The 17,035-nt window shown below is 40.3% G+C and overlaps 1 protein-coding gene and 1 pseudogene across 4 annotated transcripts in view; both read left to right on the forward strand.

Moving 5' to 3' along the window:
• GRK3 (G protein-coupled receptor kinase 3) overlaps window positions 1–17,035 on the forward strand; it is a 146,697-nt gene that overhangs the window by 55,069 nt on the left and 74,593 nt on the right. For 3 of the 4 annotated variants that reach the window (XM_058431684.1, XM_032139579.2, XM_058431685.1), the window contains one exon: window positions 7,184–7,257. The exons of the other annotated variant lie outside the window; for it this stretch is intronic. In XM_058431684.1, coding sequence (XP_058287667.1) covers window positions 7,184–7,257 — 74 coding nt within the window. The remainder of the gene's footprint in view (window positions 1–7,183; window positions 7,258–17,035) is intronic. 4 annotated transcript variants of the gene reach the window in all.
• On the forward strand, window positions 10,823–11,895 carry LOC116459082 (tyrosine-protein kinase Yes-like; annotated as a pseudogene).

The raw sequence follows: 17,035 nt of genomic DNA on the forward strand, positions 1-17,035 counted from the left end.
ATTTGCATTTCTCTGATGGCCAGTGATGATGAACATTTCTTCATGTGTTTTTTGGCTGCATAAATGTCTTCTTTTGAGAAGTGTCTGTTCATGTCCTCTGCCCACTTTTTGATGGGGTTGTTTGTTTTTTTCTTGTAAATTTGTTTGAGTTCATTGTAGATTCTGGATATTAGCCCTTTGTCAGATGAGTAGGTTGCAAAAATTTTCTCCCATTCTGTAGGTTGCCTGTTCACTCTGATGATAGTTTGTTTTGCTGTGCAGAAGCTCTTTAGTTTAATGAGATCCCATTTGTCGATTTTTGCTTTTGTTGCCATTGCTTTTGGTGTTTTAGACATGAAGTCCTTGCCCACGCCTATGTCCTGAATGGTATTGCCTAGGTTTTCTTGTAGGATTTTAATGGTTTTAGGTCTAACATATAAGTCTTTAATCCATCTTGAATTAATTTTTGTATAAGGTGTAAGGAAGGGATCCAGTTGCAGCTTTCTACATATGGCTAGCCAGTTTTCCCAGCACCATTTATTAAATAGGGAATCCCTTCCCCATTTCTTGTTTTTGTCAGGTTTGTCAAAGATCAGATAGTTGTAGCTATGCGGCGTCATTTCTGAGGGCTCTGTTCTGTTCCATTGATCTATGTCTCTGTTGTGGTACCAGTACCATGCTGTTTTGGTTACTGTAGCCTTGTAGTATAGTTTAAAGTCAGGTAGCGTGATGCCTCCAGCTTTGTTCTTTTGGCTTAGGATTGACTTGGCGATGCGGGCTCTTTTTTGGTTCCATATGAACTTCAAAGTAGTTTTTTCCAATTCTGTGAAGAAAGTCATTGGTAGCTTTATGGGGATGGCATTGAATCTATAAATTACCTTGGGCAGTATGGCCATTTTCACGATATTGATTCTTCCAACCCATGAGCATGGAATGTTCTTCCATTTGTTTGTATCCTCTTTTATTTCATTGAGCAGTGGTTTGTAGTTCTCCTTGAAGAGGTCCTTCACATCCCTTGTAAGTTGGATTCCTAGGTATTTTATTCTCTTTGAAGCAATTGTGAATGGGAGTTCACTCATGATTTGGCTCTCTGTTTGTCTGTTATTGGTGTACAAGAATGCTTGTGATTTTTGTACATTAATTTTGTATCCTGAGACTTTGCTGAAGTTGCCTATCAGCTTAAGGAGATTTTGGGCTGAGACAATGGGGTTTTCTAGATATACAATCATGTCATCTGCAAACAGGGACAATTTGACTTCCTCTTTTCCTAGTTGAATACCCTTTATTTCCTTCTCCTGCCTGATTGCTCTGGCCAGAACTTCCAGCACTATGTTGAATAGGAGCGGTGAGAGAGGGCATCCCTGTCTTGTGCCAGTTTTCAGAGGGAATGCTTCCAGTTTTTGCCCATTCAGTATGATATTGGCTGTGGGTTTGTCATAGATAGCTCTTATTATTTTGAGATACGTCCCATCAATACCTAATTTATTGAGAGTTTTTAGCATGAAGGGTTGTTGAATTTTGTCAAAGGCCTTTTCTGCATCTATTGAGATAATCATGTGGTTTTTGTCTTTGGTTCTGTTTATATGCTGGATTACATTTATTGATTTGCGTGTGTTGAACCAGCCTTGCATCCCAGGGATGAAGCCCACTTGATCATGGTGGATAAGCTTTTTGATGTGCTGCTGGATTCGGTTTGCCAGTATTTTATTGAGGATTTTTGCATCAATGTTCATCAAGGATATTGGTCTGAAATTCTCTTTTTTGGTTATGTCTCTGCCAGGTTTTGGTATCAGGACGATGCTGGCTTCATAAAATGTGTTAGGGAGGATTCCCTCTTTTTCTATCGATTGGAATAGTTTCAGAAGGAATGGTACCAGTTCCTCCTTGTACCTCTGGTAGAATTCAGCTGTGAATCCGTCAGGTCCTGGACTCTTTTTGGTTGGTAAGCTATTGATTATTGCCACAATTTCAGAACCTGTTATTGGTCTATTCAGAGATTCAACTTCTTCCTGGTTTAGTCTTGGGAGGGTGTATTTGTCGAGGAATTTATCCATTTCTTCTAGATTTTCTAGTTTATTTGCATAGAGGTGTTTGTAGTATTCTCTGATGGTAGATTGTATTTCTGTGGGATCGGTGGTGATATCCCCTTTTTCGTTTTTTATTGCATCTATTTGATTCTTCTCTCTTTTCTTCTTTATTAGTCTTGCTAGCGGTCCATCAATTTTGTTGATCTTTTCAAAAAACCAGCTCCTGGATTCATTAATTTTTTGAAGGGTTTTTTCTGTCTCTATTTCCTTCAGTTCTGCTCTGATTTTAGTTATTTCTAGCCTTCTGCTAGCTTTTGAATGTGTTTGCTCTTGCTTTTCTAGTTCTTTTAATTGTGATGTTAGGGTGTCAATTTTGGATCTTTCCTGCTTTCTCTTGTGGGCATTTAGTGCTATAAATTTCCCTCTACACACTGCTTTGAATGTGTCCCAGAGATTCTGGTATGTTGTGTCTTTGTTCTCGTTGGTTTCAAAGAACATCTTTATTTCTGCCTTCATTTCATTATGTACCCAATAGTCATTCAGGAGCAGGTTGTTCAGTTTCCATGTAGTTGAGCGGTTTTGAGTGAGTTTCTTAATCCTGAGTTCTAGTTTGATTGCACTGTGGTCTGAGAGACAGTTTGTTATAATTTCTGTTCTTTTACATTTGCTGAGGAGAGCTTTACTTCCAACTATGTGGTCAATTTTGGAATAGGTGTGGTGTGGTGCTGAAAAAAATGTATATTCTGTTGACTTGGGGTGGAGAGTTCTGTAGATGTCTATTAGGTCCACTTTATGTAGAGCTGATTTCAATTCCTGGATATCCTTGTTAACTTTCTGTCTCGTTGATCTGTCTAATGCTGACAGTGGGGTGTTAAAATCTCCCATTATTATTGTGTGGGAGTTTAAGTCCCTTTGTAGGTCACTGAGGACTTGCTTTATGAATCTGGGTGCTCCTGTGTTGGGTGCATATATATTTAGGATAGTTAGCTCTTCTTGTTGAATTGATCCCTTTACCATTATGTAATGGCCTTCTTTGTCTCTTTTGATCTTTGTTGGTTTAAAGTCTATTTTATCAGAGACTAGGATTGCAACCCCTGCCTTTTTTTGTTTTCCAGTTGCTTGATAGATCTTCCTCCATCCCTTTATTTTGAGTCTATGTGTGTCTCTGCACGTGAGATGGGTTTCCTGAATACAGCACACTGATGGGTCTTGACTCCTTATCCAGTTTGCCAGTCTGTGTCTTTTGATTGGAGCATTTAGCCCATTTACATTTAACGTTAATATTGTTATGTGTGAATCTGATCCTGTCATTATGATGTTAGTTGGTTATTTTGCTCGTTAGTTGCTATTGTTTCTTCCTAGCCTCGATGGTCTTTACAATTTGGCATGTTTTTGCAGTGGCTGGTACCGGTTGTTCCTTTCCATGTTTAGTGCTTCCTTCAGGAGCTCTTTTAGGGCAGGCCTGGTGGTGACAAAATCACTCAGCGTTTGCTTGTCTGTAAAGTATTTTATTTCTCCTTCACTTATGAAGCTTAGTTTGGCGGGATAGCAAATTCTGGGTTGAAAATTCTTTTCTTTAAGAATGTTGAATATCGGCCCCCACTCTCTTCTGGCTTGTAGAGTTTCTGCTGAGAGATCAGCTGTTAGTCTGATGGGCTTCCCTTTGTGGGTAACCCGACCTTTCTCTCTGGCTGCCCTTAACATTTTTTCCTTCATTTCAACTTTGGTGAATCTGACAATTATGTGTCTTGGAGTTGCCCTTCTCGAGGAGTATCTTTGTGGCGTTCTCTGTATTTCCTGAATCTGAATGCTGGCCTGCCTTGCTAGATTGGGGAAGTTCTCCTGGATAATATCTTGCAGAGTGTTTTCCAACTTGGTTCCATTCTCCCCATCATTTTCAGGTACACCAATCAGACGTAGGTTTGGTCTTTTCGCATAGTCCCAAATTTCTCGGAGGCTTTGTTCATTTCTTTTTATTCTTTTTTCTCTAAACTTCCCTTCTCTCTTCATTTCATTCATTTCATCTTCCATCAGCGATACCCTTTCTTCCAGTTGATCGCATCTGCTACTGAGGCTTCTGCAATCTTCGCGTAGTTCTCGAAACTTGGCTTTCAGCTCCATCAGCTCCTTTAAGCCCTTCTCTCCATTGGTTATTCTAGTTATCCATTCTTCTAATATTTTTTCAAAGTTTTTAACTTCTTTGCTATTGTTTTGAATTTCCTCTCGTAGCTCAGAGTAGTTTGATCGTCTGAAGCCTTCTTCTCTCAACTCATCAAAGTCATCCTCCATCCAGCTTTGTTCCGTTGCTGGTGAGGAACTGCGTTCCTTTGGAGGAGGAGAGGTGCTCTGTTTTTTAGAGTTTCCAGTTTTTCTGCTCTGTTTTTTCCCCATCTTTGTGGTTTTATCTACTTTTTCTCTTTGATGATGGTGATGTACAGATGGGTTTTTGGTGTGGATGTCCTTTCTGTCTGTTAGTTTTCCTTCTACCAGACAGGACCCTCAGCTGCAGGTCTGTTGGAGTTTACTAGAGGTCCACTCCAGACCCTGTTTGGCTGGGTGTCAGCAGCGGTGGCTGCAGAACAGCGGATTTTCATGAGACCACAAATTCAGCTGTCTGATAGGTCGTCTGAAAGTTTTGTCTCAGAGGAGTACCCGGTTGAATGAGGTGTCAGTCTGTCCCTACTGGGGGGGTGCCTCCCAGTTAGGCTGCTCAGGGGTGAGGGACCCACTTTAGGAGGCAGTCTGTCCGTTCTCAGATCTCCAGCTGTGTGCTGGGAGAACCACTACTCTCTTCAAAGTTGTCAGTCAGACAGGGACCTTTAAGTCTGTGGAGGTTCTTGCTGAGTTTTTGTTTGTCCGTGCCCTGCCCCCAGAGATGGAGCCTACAGAGGCAGGCAGGCCTCCTTGAGCTGTGGTGGGCTCCACCCAGTTCGAGCTTCCTGGCTGCTTTGTTTACCTAAGCAAGCCTGGGCAATGGCGGGCGCCCCTCCCGCAGCCTCGCTGCCGCCTTGCAGCTTGATCTCAGACTGCTGTGCTAGCAATCAGCGAGACTCCATGGGCACAGGACCCTCCGAGCCAGGTGCGGGACACAATCTCCTAGTGTGCCGTTTTCCAGGCCCGTTGGAAAAGCGCAGTATTAGGATGGGACTGACCCGATATTCCAGGTGCCGTCTGTTTCCCCTTTCTTTGACTAGGAAAGGGAACTCCCTGACCCCTTGCGCTTCCCGAGTGAGGCAATGCCTCGCCCTGCTTCGGCTCGCGCACAGTGCGCTTCACCGACTGTCCTGCACCCACTGTTAGGCACTCCCTAGTGAGATGAAACGGGTACCTCAAGCAGAAATGCAGAAATCACCCGTCTTCTGTGTCGCTGGGGCTGGGAGCTGGAGACCGGAGCTGTTCCTATTCGGCCATCTTATCTCCACCCCCCTTGCCTTTGTATTCTTTTAAATGAAACACTCCACCCTATAAGAACAGAATGCACACTTTTTTCAAGTGCCATACAGCATTCCGCTAGATAGACCAAAAGTTTTAATGCATTTAAAAGCATTGAAATTGTACCAAGCATGTTCTGTGACCACAACAGAGCTAAACAGAAAATCAGTGTCCAAAAAATCCCCAAATATTTTGAAATTAAACTACACCCTTCTGAAGGACTCACGGATCAAAGAAGAAATGACAAGGGAAATTAGAAAATCCTTTGAAATGAATGAAAATGAAGAGACAACCATTACTCTTAAAATCAGAATACTGACATACGAACAGATAGAGATGTGTATCCTCCCCATATTCCTGCTTCTTGAATTTCCCACTTCCTGCCTATGCTGGGGTCATTGCAGTTTCTCCATGGGAGGAGTGTGGCTGTGCTCCCGCTGCAGGTGTGCGCCTGACCCTGGTAAAGTCTGGCTATGCCTGTTTAACTAGTACTCTTAGTCATTCTACTCTAGTTTGAGTGAACGAGCACTTACCATTTTCAAAGGCCACGTTCCAGGAACTATGAGGGGAATTTATGGATCAGTCACAGACCAGTGCAAGTTACAAGATCCTTATGCTAATGTTAATTAAAATCTCATCACAGCCACTTCCTTTTTCAGTCCCACCTGGGGAATTCTGGTCCACTTCATCTCTACATGGTAGACCTTGTGAGTCTTTCTTCAGTTCCTTTCTGCAGCTTCTGTTTCTGCAAACTCTCCGTTTAGTTGTTTTGACTTTTTGGAATTTTATAATCTTCAAGTATGTCTACCTTCAGTCTGGTATCAGCTTGTTCTATTTAATTTTGTTTATCTACACGTCACCATTAGGCATTAAGCTAGCCACTAGGTTTTCAAATGGAATGGGAGCCTTATAAATCAGGTAATTAGTGTGTGGTAAATATTTTGACAGAATGTGGGAAAGGCTAAGTAAACATTCATTCAGTGAACATTTATTGGTCACCTACTGTGTACCAGGGATTGTGCAATAGGGTCTGTCTCATCAGAGAAGACTTCAGAGCACAGGTTGCTTTTGAGTCCAATTCTGGTTATTTCAGGAGTTTTCAAGGTACAGAGAGGGGCGTGGTATTCTAGGTAAAGTTGTTTGAAGGTGAGGCTTGTAGTTGTGAAGGAGTAAAGCATGACCTGGGAATGGGTAATCTGCTCTGACACTAGGTATTTGGTAGGGACTTGGAAATAGTGAGTGAGTGGCAAGAGAAAGGACTAGAAAGATTTGGGAAGAAAGGACTAGAAAGGTTCTGGTTTTGTTTGTTTGTTTTTTAGGGAGTTTAGTCCTATTTTAGTGGGCATAGTGTTTATTAGTGTCTTGGTGATTCTCACCAACACTTTCATACCGTCTGTATCTCTTATTCCTTTGGTTGTTATTTTGGTCACTACAATGGTCAGCGGCTCCAAGTGGTGGTGGTGAATGCCAGCCCTGTTGTATCATACTTTTGTAGAAAGTGGGGGGCGGGGGTGAACATGAATAGAGAAGGAATCCTGAAGCAAGGAGCCAAGTATGTGGTATTTTTCTGCCTACAGTATTTCCTTCTAGGATTTAATTAATTCACTAGCTTCTTGAAATCTTTTTTTTTAAAAAAAGTAGAGGAGGAAGAAGTTGAGGTATAAACACATTGCTTTGAAAACACCCTTGTGGGATAAAATTTCAATTAATTGCCCACCCTGAAATTTTTTATTTTTTTCCTTTAGGTTTCTTGCTATTTAAAGATTTTTGTTTGAATGAAATTAATGAAGCTGTACCTCAGGTGAAGTTTTATGAAGAGGTAAGAAGTAACTGTTTTACTGATGCTTTTCTTTCAAAAGCATATTTAAACTGTACTTTGGAACATATTAAGACTACTTAATATCTTATAAATATTTAGAAATTCATTGAAAGTAATTAGTAGTGCAAAATACAGTATCAAGTTTGAGATGCTAACAGGTATAAAAAGCTGAGTATGCCATAAAATCACATTCTTAAAGGCTTCAGAGTGCTATGGAAGCAATGAGGGACAGTTGGACTAAAGTTCCAGAGATGGGAGGCTCATGCAGAGCTGCACCGAGGAGCGCCAGTTATTTTATTTTCTGTGGAAGCGTGCTAGTTCTGGAGATGTGAGCAGAGGCAGAGGACCGCTACTAGCTCTGAAACAGATACTAGCCAAGGTTTTCTGGTCATAATGGACTGACAAATTGGAGATTTGGTGGGAGGTGTGGTGGGGTGCTCAAATGCATGACTGATTTTCCCCATAAGACGTTTGGTGAAATCTGAGGTTGGAGGGGAGCTGAAGAGAGAGGCCAGAAACTTCCGGAAGGCACATTGAAATCTCCTACAGCCTTACAGCGCCTAGGAAACAAAGACCTGCTGGAGTCTGGAGTCTGAAAACAGATTGGGCAAGAGGTGAAAACTCTAGAAGATGTGGTCTGGTGACATTGAGTATCTACAGCTACTTTTCACCTAGGGTTTCTGTTGATTTCAGGTGTAGCAGGCAGATGAGCATCCAGGTTTGGCTGCTTCTGGGAGACAAAAAATGCAGAAAAGGTTTCTGGAGCTAGAGTTTAAAAATAACACTAGAGGAGCCCCACGTATATGATTAGTCATCGTCTCAAAACACACGCCAAGTTTTCAAACTGAGTGGGGTGGGAGGCCAAAGAGCTAAGCTGAAAACTTGTAATGGGCAGAACTGAATCCAGTGCTAAGGAAATAAAAGTCTCTCCTTGAACTCCATGGAGGGCGTGCCTTAGAAACAGGGTCAAGGCAGGCCAGGCACGGTGGCTGACGCCTGTAATCCCAGCACTTTGGGAGGCCGAGGTGAGTGGATCACGAGGTCAGGAGATTGAGACCATCCTGGCTAACACGGTAAAACCCCGTCTCTACTAAAATACAAAAAGTTAGCCAGGTGTGGTGGCGGGCATCTGTAGTCCCAGCTACTCAGGAGGCTGAGGCAGGAGAATGGCGTGAACCTGGGAGGTGGAGCTTATAGTGAGCCGAGATGGCGCCACTGCACTCCAGCCTGGGTGACAGAGCGAGACTCCGTCTCAAAAAAAAAAAAAAAGAGGGTTAAGGCAGAAGCAGACGGGGTCCTACAAAAATGACAACCCAACCTAGCACCATCCCTCATTGGATGATGAGCTCCCTCCTTACCTACTTACCAGAGTACAAAGGGAGTCCTTTTCTGTCTTTTTTATAGCTAGGCAATAACATTATATAAGGACTCTATAGTGTTTAGCATACAGTAAAGAATTATGAGACATGCTAAGAAGCAAGATCATGTGAATCATAAACAAGGCAATAAAAGCAGGCCTGCAGGTGAGTCAGATATTGGAGTTAGCAGACAATAACTTTAAAATAACTATGAATCATATGTTCAAGAAAAAAGAGAAAATGATGGACAAAATAGATGAAGGGATACATAATTTCAGGAATATTTGAATTTATTGTGAAGACTTAACCACTTTAGAACAGAAAGTACTATATTTGAAATTAGAACTAATGGTTCAGTTCAATAGCAGATTGGTTAGAGTTCAAGACAAAATTAATAAATAGGAAGGCAAGTCAGTGGATAATCTCAAACTGAAGCACAGAGAAAAGGAACCAAAAAAAGAAACAGGAACATTAAAGACACATGAGACATTCTTAAAAGGTCTAACACATGTAGGTTTGGAGTTTCAGAAAGAGAAGGGAGAGAATAGGGCAAAAGCAATATTTGAAAAGATAATACTAAGAATTTTACAAAATGATGAAAGACAGCAGCTAACAGAGTTGAAAGCTTAGGAAACCCTAAGCAGAATGAATACATATGAAACACACCTTTGGATGTCAATATAAGACTATGGAAACTATGACAAAGTTTTTAAACTATGAAAAAAAATTTAAAATAGCCATGGTGAGCAGTGGGGAAGACACAATACTTTTAAAGAGCAACAATTTGACTGACTGACATCTTAAGAAAAATGATTTTTAAAAAAGACAGTGAGGCTGGGCACAGTGGCTCACGCCTGTAACCCCAGCACTTTGAGAGGCCAAGGCGGGTGGATCACGAGGTCAGGAGTTCAAGACCAGCCTGACCAACATGGTGAAACCCCGTCTCTACTAAAAATACAAAAGTTAGCCAGGTGTGGTGCTGCATGCCTGTAATTCCAGCTACTCAAGAGGCTGAGGCAGGAGAATCACTTGAACCTGGGAGTCAGAAGTTGCAGTGAGCTGAGATCTTGCCATTGCACTCCAGCCTGGGTGACCGAGGGAGACTGTCTCAAAAAAAAAAAAAAAAAAAAAAAAAATTAAATGGCCAGCATTAAAGGAGAGAAAGATAATTGCCAGCCTAGAAAATTATTCCCAGCAAAAATTTCCTTCAAAAATGGAGGACGAGGAGGTGGAGGAAGGAGAGGGCCCCGGGCCTCATCTCCACCCACCGCCCCCTCCCACCACCCGGAGCTGCAGTAGCAGCGACTCCTGAGAGCGCAGCCGGGGGACAGATTTGATAATGGGCTGCGTTAGAAGCAAAGAAAACAAAAGTTCAGCCATTAAATACCTGAAAATACTCCAGAGCCTGTCAGTACAAGGGTGAGCCATAGGAGCAGAACCCACCGCAGTGTCACCATGTCCATCATCTTCAGCAAAGGGAACAGCAGTTAATTTCAGCCATCTTTCCATGACACCATTTGGACGATCCTCAGGGGTTACACCTTTTGGAGGTGGGCATCTTCCTCATTCTCAGTGGTGCCAAGTTCATATCCTGCTAGCTTAACACGTGGTGTTACTATATTTGTGGCCTTACATGATTATGAAGCTAGAACTACAGAAGACCTTTCATTTAAGAAGAGTGAAAGATTTCAAATAATTAACAATACAGAAGGAGACTAGGGGGAAGCAAGATCAGTCGCTACAGGAAGGAATGGTTATATCCTGAGCAGTTATGTAGCGCCTGCAGATTCCATTCAGGCAGAAGAATGGTATTTTGGCAAAATGGGGAGAAAAGATGCTGAAAGATTACTTCTGAATCCTGGAAATCAATGAGGTATTTTCTTAGGAAGAGAGAGTGAAATGGCGGGGCGCGGTAGCTCATGCCTGTAATCCCAGCACTTTGGGAGGCCGAGATGGGCAGATCACCTGAGGTCAGGAGTTCGAGACTAGCCTGGCCAACATGGTGAAACCCCATCTCTACAAAAAAAAAAAAGTACAAAATTAGCTGGACGTGGTGGTGAGTGCCTGTAATCCCAGCTACTCGGGAGGCTGAGGCAGCAGAATCACTTGAACCTGGGAGGCAGAGGTTGCAGTGAGCTGAGATTGCGCCACTGCACTCCAGCCTCGGTGACAAGAGCAAAAACTCCGTCTAAAAAACAAACAAAACAAAACAAAAACGAGAGAGTGAAACTACTAAAGGTGCTTATTCCCTCTCTATTCGTGATTGGGATGAGGTAAGGGGTGACAACGTGAAACACTACAAAATTAGGAAACTTGACAATGGTGGATACTATATCACAACCAGAGAACAATTTGATACTCTGCAGAAATTGGCAAAACACTACACAGAACATGCTGATGGTTTATGCCACAAGTTAACAACTGTGAAACCTCAGACTCAAGGTCTAGCAAAAGATGCTTGGGAAATCCCTTGGTAATCTGCGACTAGAGGTTAAACTAGGACAAGGATGTTTTGGCAAAGTGTGGATGGGAATATGGAATGGAACCACAAAAGTAGCAATCAAAATACTAAAACCAGGTACAATGATGCCAGAAGTTTTCTTCAAGAAGCTCAGATAATGAAAAAAATAAGACATGGTAAACTTGTTCCACTATATGCTGTTGTTTCTGAAGAGCCAATTTACATTGTCACTGAATTGATGTCAAAAGGAAGCTTATTCGATTTCCTTAAGGAAGGAGATGGAAAGTATTTGAAGCTTCCACAAATGGCTGATATGGCTGCTCAGATTGCTGATGGTATGGCATATATTGAAAGAATGAACTATATTCACTGAGATCTCTGGGCTGCTAATATTCTTGTAGGAGAAAATCTTGTGTGCAAAATAGCAGATTTTGGTTTAGCAAGGTTAATTGAAGACAATGAATACACATCAAGACAAGGTGCAGAATTTCCAGTCAAATGGACAGCTCCTGAAGCTGCACTGTAGGGTGAGTTTACAATAAAGTCTGATGTCTGCTCATTGGAATTTTACAAACAGAACTGGTAACAAAGGGCAGAGTGCCATATCCAGGTATGGTGAACCGTGAAGTACTGGAACAGGTGGAGCGAGGATACAGGATGCCCTGCCCTCAGGGCTGTCCAGAATCCCTCCATGAATTGATGAATCTGTGTTGGAAGAAGGACCCTGATGAAAGACCAACATTTGAATATATTCAGTCCTTCTTGGGAGACTACTTCACTGCTACAGAGCCATAGTACCAGCCAGGAGAAAACTTCTAATTCAAGTAGCCTATTTTATATCCACAAATCTGCCAAAATGTGAAGAACCTGTGTAGAGTTTCTACAGGGATCAAAAGAAGAAAATCTTCTTTACTCTCCACATTTTTGATGGTAAACTGGAATCCCAGATATGGTTCCACAAAACCACTTTTTTTCCCCAAGTATTAAACTCTAAAGTACGATGATGAATTTTCCAACCGATTTCAGGGTCCAAAGAAAATAGAGCTAAGATACTGATGACAGTGTGAGTGATAGCATGATAATGAAGGACAGTGAGGCTACTGCTTATAAATAATTTTCCTTCTTTTCTTCCCCAAAGTCAGAATTGCTCAAAGAAAATTATTTATTGTTATAGATAAAACTTGAGTGATAAAAAGCTATACCATAATAAAATCTAAAATTAAAGAATATCATGGGACCAAGTAATTCCATTCCAGTTTTTTAAACTTTCTTATATTTATTATTCTCAAAAGTTTTTTCTAAGTTAAATAGTCAATAGGCAATCTTAATATATGCCTCCTTTTGCATGGACATGGGCCAGGTTTTTCAAAAGGAATATAAACAGGATCTCAAACTTGATTAAATGTTAGACCACAGACGTGGAATTTGAAAGTATAATGCAGTATGTTAACATTCATATTAATAGAACTGAAAAGTAGAATAAGAAATTTTTCACTTCAGTCCTTTTCTGAAGAGTTTGGCTTAGAATAATGAAGGTAACTGGAAAGTGACTTAATCTTGTATGAGGTTGCATTGATTTTTTTGTTTGTTTGTTTGTTTGTTTCTTTGAGACAGAGTCTCGCCCTGTTGCCCAGGCTGGAGTGCATTGGCACCATCCTGGTTCACTGCAACCTCCGCCTCCCTGGTTCAAGTGATTCTCTTGCCTCAGCCTCCTGAGTAGCTGGGATTACAGGTAGCACTCCTGAGTAGCTGGGATTACAGGTAGCACCCTGTAATCCCAGCGCCACCCTGTAATCCCAGTGCCCTGAGTAGCACCCGCCACTACACCTGGCTAATTTTTTATGTCTTTAGTAGAGACAGGGTTTCACCATGTTGTCCAGGCTGGTATTGAACTCCTGACCTCGTGATCCGCCCGCCTTGGCCTCCCAAAGGCATGAGCCATCATGCCCGGCGATTTTTTAAGGCAATATATAATTGAAACTGTCCAATCCAAGGGGAAATCTTTTAATCTTTAGATAGCATGCAGAGTAAGACCCAGCATTTAAAGAGCCCTTTAAAAAAAATAGACTTGGTACTATGAGATATTGCTAATATGTCCTTATGGCAATGGGTGCCACAAATAGAAAAGAGGACCAGATCAGGGACCTGAATGCACTTTTGCTCATGTTGAAATAGATGAACAAAGAGAGGAAAATGTATTTAAAAGAAATACGAGAAAAGAAAATGTGAAAAGTTTTACAAGAAGAGGGATGGAATGTAATATTTAATGTTGATGTCATGGAGTGACAAAATGGCATTGCTGGCATTTAAAGCTCCTCACTTAGCTATCTTCTGAGACTTTTAAGAGTTATAAGGTATAACTAACTATAAAACTAATTTTTCTTACACACTGGGCATTATTTGTTCAAAATAGTGAAGTTACGGCTTCACATTCATTCCAGTGGGATACGGCTTTTATGCAAAACATTTTTAGAACTCTAGTTTTCAAATCATGTTTGAATCTACATTCACTTTTAAAGTCTACTTAATGGTGGTCATTTTTTCCCCTTTAGGATATATTAAATAGTTGATTTGGGGAGGAAAACTTATTCTGAATATTAACAGTGGTGAAAAGGAATGTGGAAGTTAACCTTTACCAAAAGAGGAAGTTGGCAAAAACAGCCTTCTAGCACACTTTTTAAAATGAATAATGGCAGCCTAAACTTAACAGTTTTTACCCTGAAGTGCAAAAGTGAAACATACAAAATAAAACTATTTTTAAGAGCAACTAAAAAATTTCAAAATACAAATTCGAATAGCAGCATTAGTGGTATAAGTGTCTCTAGCAAAGGAAAAATTAAATCTAATAAATAAAATGAAGGTCTGGTGTGTATGTTATAAAATACTCTCATACAGTCACACCTTAAATTAAGCCTTATACTAGGTTCCTCTATTTTCAGGATATAATTCTTAACTATCATTATTTACCTGATTTAATCATTAGATTTGAAATTCTGTGCCATGGCATATACGTTCAAATTCAAACCATTTTAAAATGTGACAGATGGACTTCATGAAAGTTGGCAATGGTTCTGGTACTAAAAATTGAGGTTGTTTTTTCTGTTTATGTAACCTACTTAGTATTGACTCTCTACCAAGAGGGTCTTCCTAAGAAGAGTGACATCATTATTTCCTCCTGTCAACAACTTGTGACGTGAGATTTTTAAAGGGCTTTATGTGAACTATGATATTCTAAGTATATTCAAAAGGGTAACAAAATTATGTTATGTACTAAATCTGATTAGGAAAGTAAGCCAGGAAAAGTTGATGGTATTCATTAGGTTTTAACTGAATGGAGCAGTTCCTTATATAATAACAATTGTATGGTAGGGATAAAACACTAACTTAATGTGTATTCATTTTAAATTGTTCTGTATTTTTAAATTGCCAAGAAAAATAAACAACTTTGTACATTTGAAGAGTTTTTCCAACAGCTTTTCGTCTTCAATGTCTTAATGTGGAAGTTAACCTTTACCAAAAAAGGAAGTTAGCAAAAACAGCCTTCTAGCACACTTTTTAAAATGAATAATGGCAGCCTAAACTTAATATTTTTATAAAGTATTATAATATTGTTTTGTGGATAATTGAAATAAAAAATTCTCATTAGAAAATGAAGGGATATAAAGATATAGTTAGACGAACAAAAACTGAGGGATTTGTCAATAGTGGACCTGCATGACAAGAAATACTAAAGGGAGGTACTTTAGTCAGAAGGAAAATGATCTGGCCGGGCACGGTGGCTCATGCCTGTAATCTCAGCACTTTGGGAGGCCGAGGCAGGCGGATCACGAGGTCAGGAGACCAAGACCATCCTGGCTAACACAGTGAAACCCCGTCTCTACTAAAAATACAAAACAGCTGGGTGTGGTGGCGGGCGCCTGTAGTCCCAGCTACTCGGGAGGCTGAGGCAGGAGAATGGCGTGAACCTGGGAGGCGGAGCTTGCAGTGAGCCAAGATCACGCCACTGCACTCCAGCCTGGGCAACAGGGCAAGACTCCATCTCAAAAAAAAAAAAGAAGGAAAATGATCCAGATGGAGATGCAGGAAGAAATGGAGAGCATGAAGGGTGAATATGTATGTAAAATATAAATGAGTGTTGACTGTATAAAACAATAATGTCGTGTTTCTCAAGCTTAAAATAATCTAGAACTAAATTGCATGACAGTAGCACAAAACGCAGGGGAGTTTAATGAAGTTAAAATATTTTAAGTTTCTAGGATTATTGGGGGTTAGTGTAAGTAATAATTTTAGTATAAGTAATAATTTCCATTGGATTGTAATCAGTCAGGGATGTTTATTTTAATTTCTAAGGTAATTTATAAAAGAATAGTATATATAGTCACACACTGCATAATGATATTAGGCCAACAAAAGACTGTGTATATGACAGTGATCCCAGAAGATTATAATACTGTATTTTCACTGTACCTTTTCTATGTTTGGATATACCTACCATTGTGTTACAGTTGCCTGCAGTATTCAGTATGGTCACATGCTGCCCAGGTTTGAATCCTAGGAGCCATAGCCTACATCATACGGCGTAGGGGTGTAGTAGGTATACCATGTAGGCTCTTGTAAGCATGCTCTATGATGTTCACACCGTTATGAAATTGCCTGTTGCCACATTTCTTAGCACGTATCCCTGTCATTAAGCTCCACATGACTGTATATCTAAGTTAAAAGAGGGAAAAATTAAATAAAACAACATTTGCTAATCAACAGAAAGGCAAAAAAAGGAATATAAGTAGGACATAAAATAGGTGGGTCAAATTGCAAACGTAGAGTAAGTAGCTACAAATCTATTTAAGTAATTGCATTTCACGTAAAGGATTAAATACTCCAAGTAAAAGATTAGGTTTTTCAGACTGGATAAAGAACCAACCCTCCCCCAATATACTGCTTACAAGAGATATAGTTTAAACACATGGATGGAAGAGGTGATATAATACGAACACTAACCAAAGCAAAGCCAGCATAACTACACTAGTATCAGGCAAACTATGCAATAATGCTGCTTTGAAATAAAGATATATTTCTTAATGATAACAGGGCCAATCCAACAAAAAGATATCACAAACTGAAATCTGTATGTTACAAATAACTTCAAAGAATATAAAGCAAAAATTGGCAGATATAAAATGACAAATCTGTAATCCTATTGGGAGATATTAACACATAACCTAGAGCTTATAGAACAGACAGACAAAAAATTAGTAAGGATATAGAAGATCCTAATAAAATGATGAGTAAATTTGACCTCATTGACATATGTAAAATGCTGCACCTAGCAAAAATAGAATTCACGTTCTTTTGGTTTTTTTTTTCTTTTTTGAGACAGAATCTTGCTCTCTTGCCCAGGCTGGAATGCAGTGACATGATCTCGGCTCACTGCAACCTGTCTCCCGGGTTCAAGCAATTCTCCTGCCTCAGCCTCCCAAGTAGCTGGGATTACAGGCACCCGCCACCATGCTCAGCTAATTTTTGTATTTTTAGTAGAGACGGGGTTTCACCATGTTGGCCAGGCTGGTCTCGAACTCCTGACCTCGTAATCCGCTTGCCTCAGCCTCCCAAAGTGCTGGGATTACAGGCGTGAGCCACGGCGCCCGGCCCACATTCTTTAAAGTACACATGGACCATCAAAATAGATCATGTGCTGAGTCCTAAAGAAAGCTTCTACAAATTTCATGATTGAAATTGCTTACAGCGTGTTCTCTGACAACAATAGAATTAAGCTCAAATTTAATAACAGAGTTAAACTAAAGAATCCTTAACTGCCTGAAAATGAATATACTTCTAAACAATTTATAAGTCGAAGAGGAAAGTAAAATAGAAATTAGAAACTATTTTTAATGAAAATATATTTAAGAAATGATATATACCATTATTATTAGTGTGATGTATCTTTATCCTAAAACATTTT

Source organism: Hylobates moloch, unplaced genomic scaffold (assembly GCF_009828535.3).
Source record: "Hylobates moloch isolate HMO894 unplaced genomic scaffold, HMol_V3 SCAFFOLD_19, whole genome shotgun sequence".
Classification (NCBI taxonomy): domain Eukaryota; kingdom Metazoa; phylum Chordata; class Mammalia; order Primates; family Hylobatidae; genus Hylobates; species Hylobates moloch.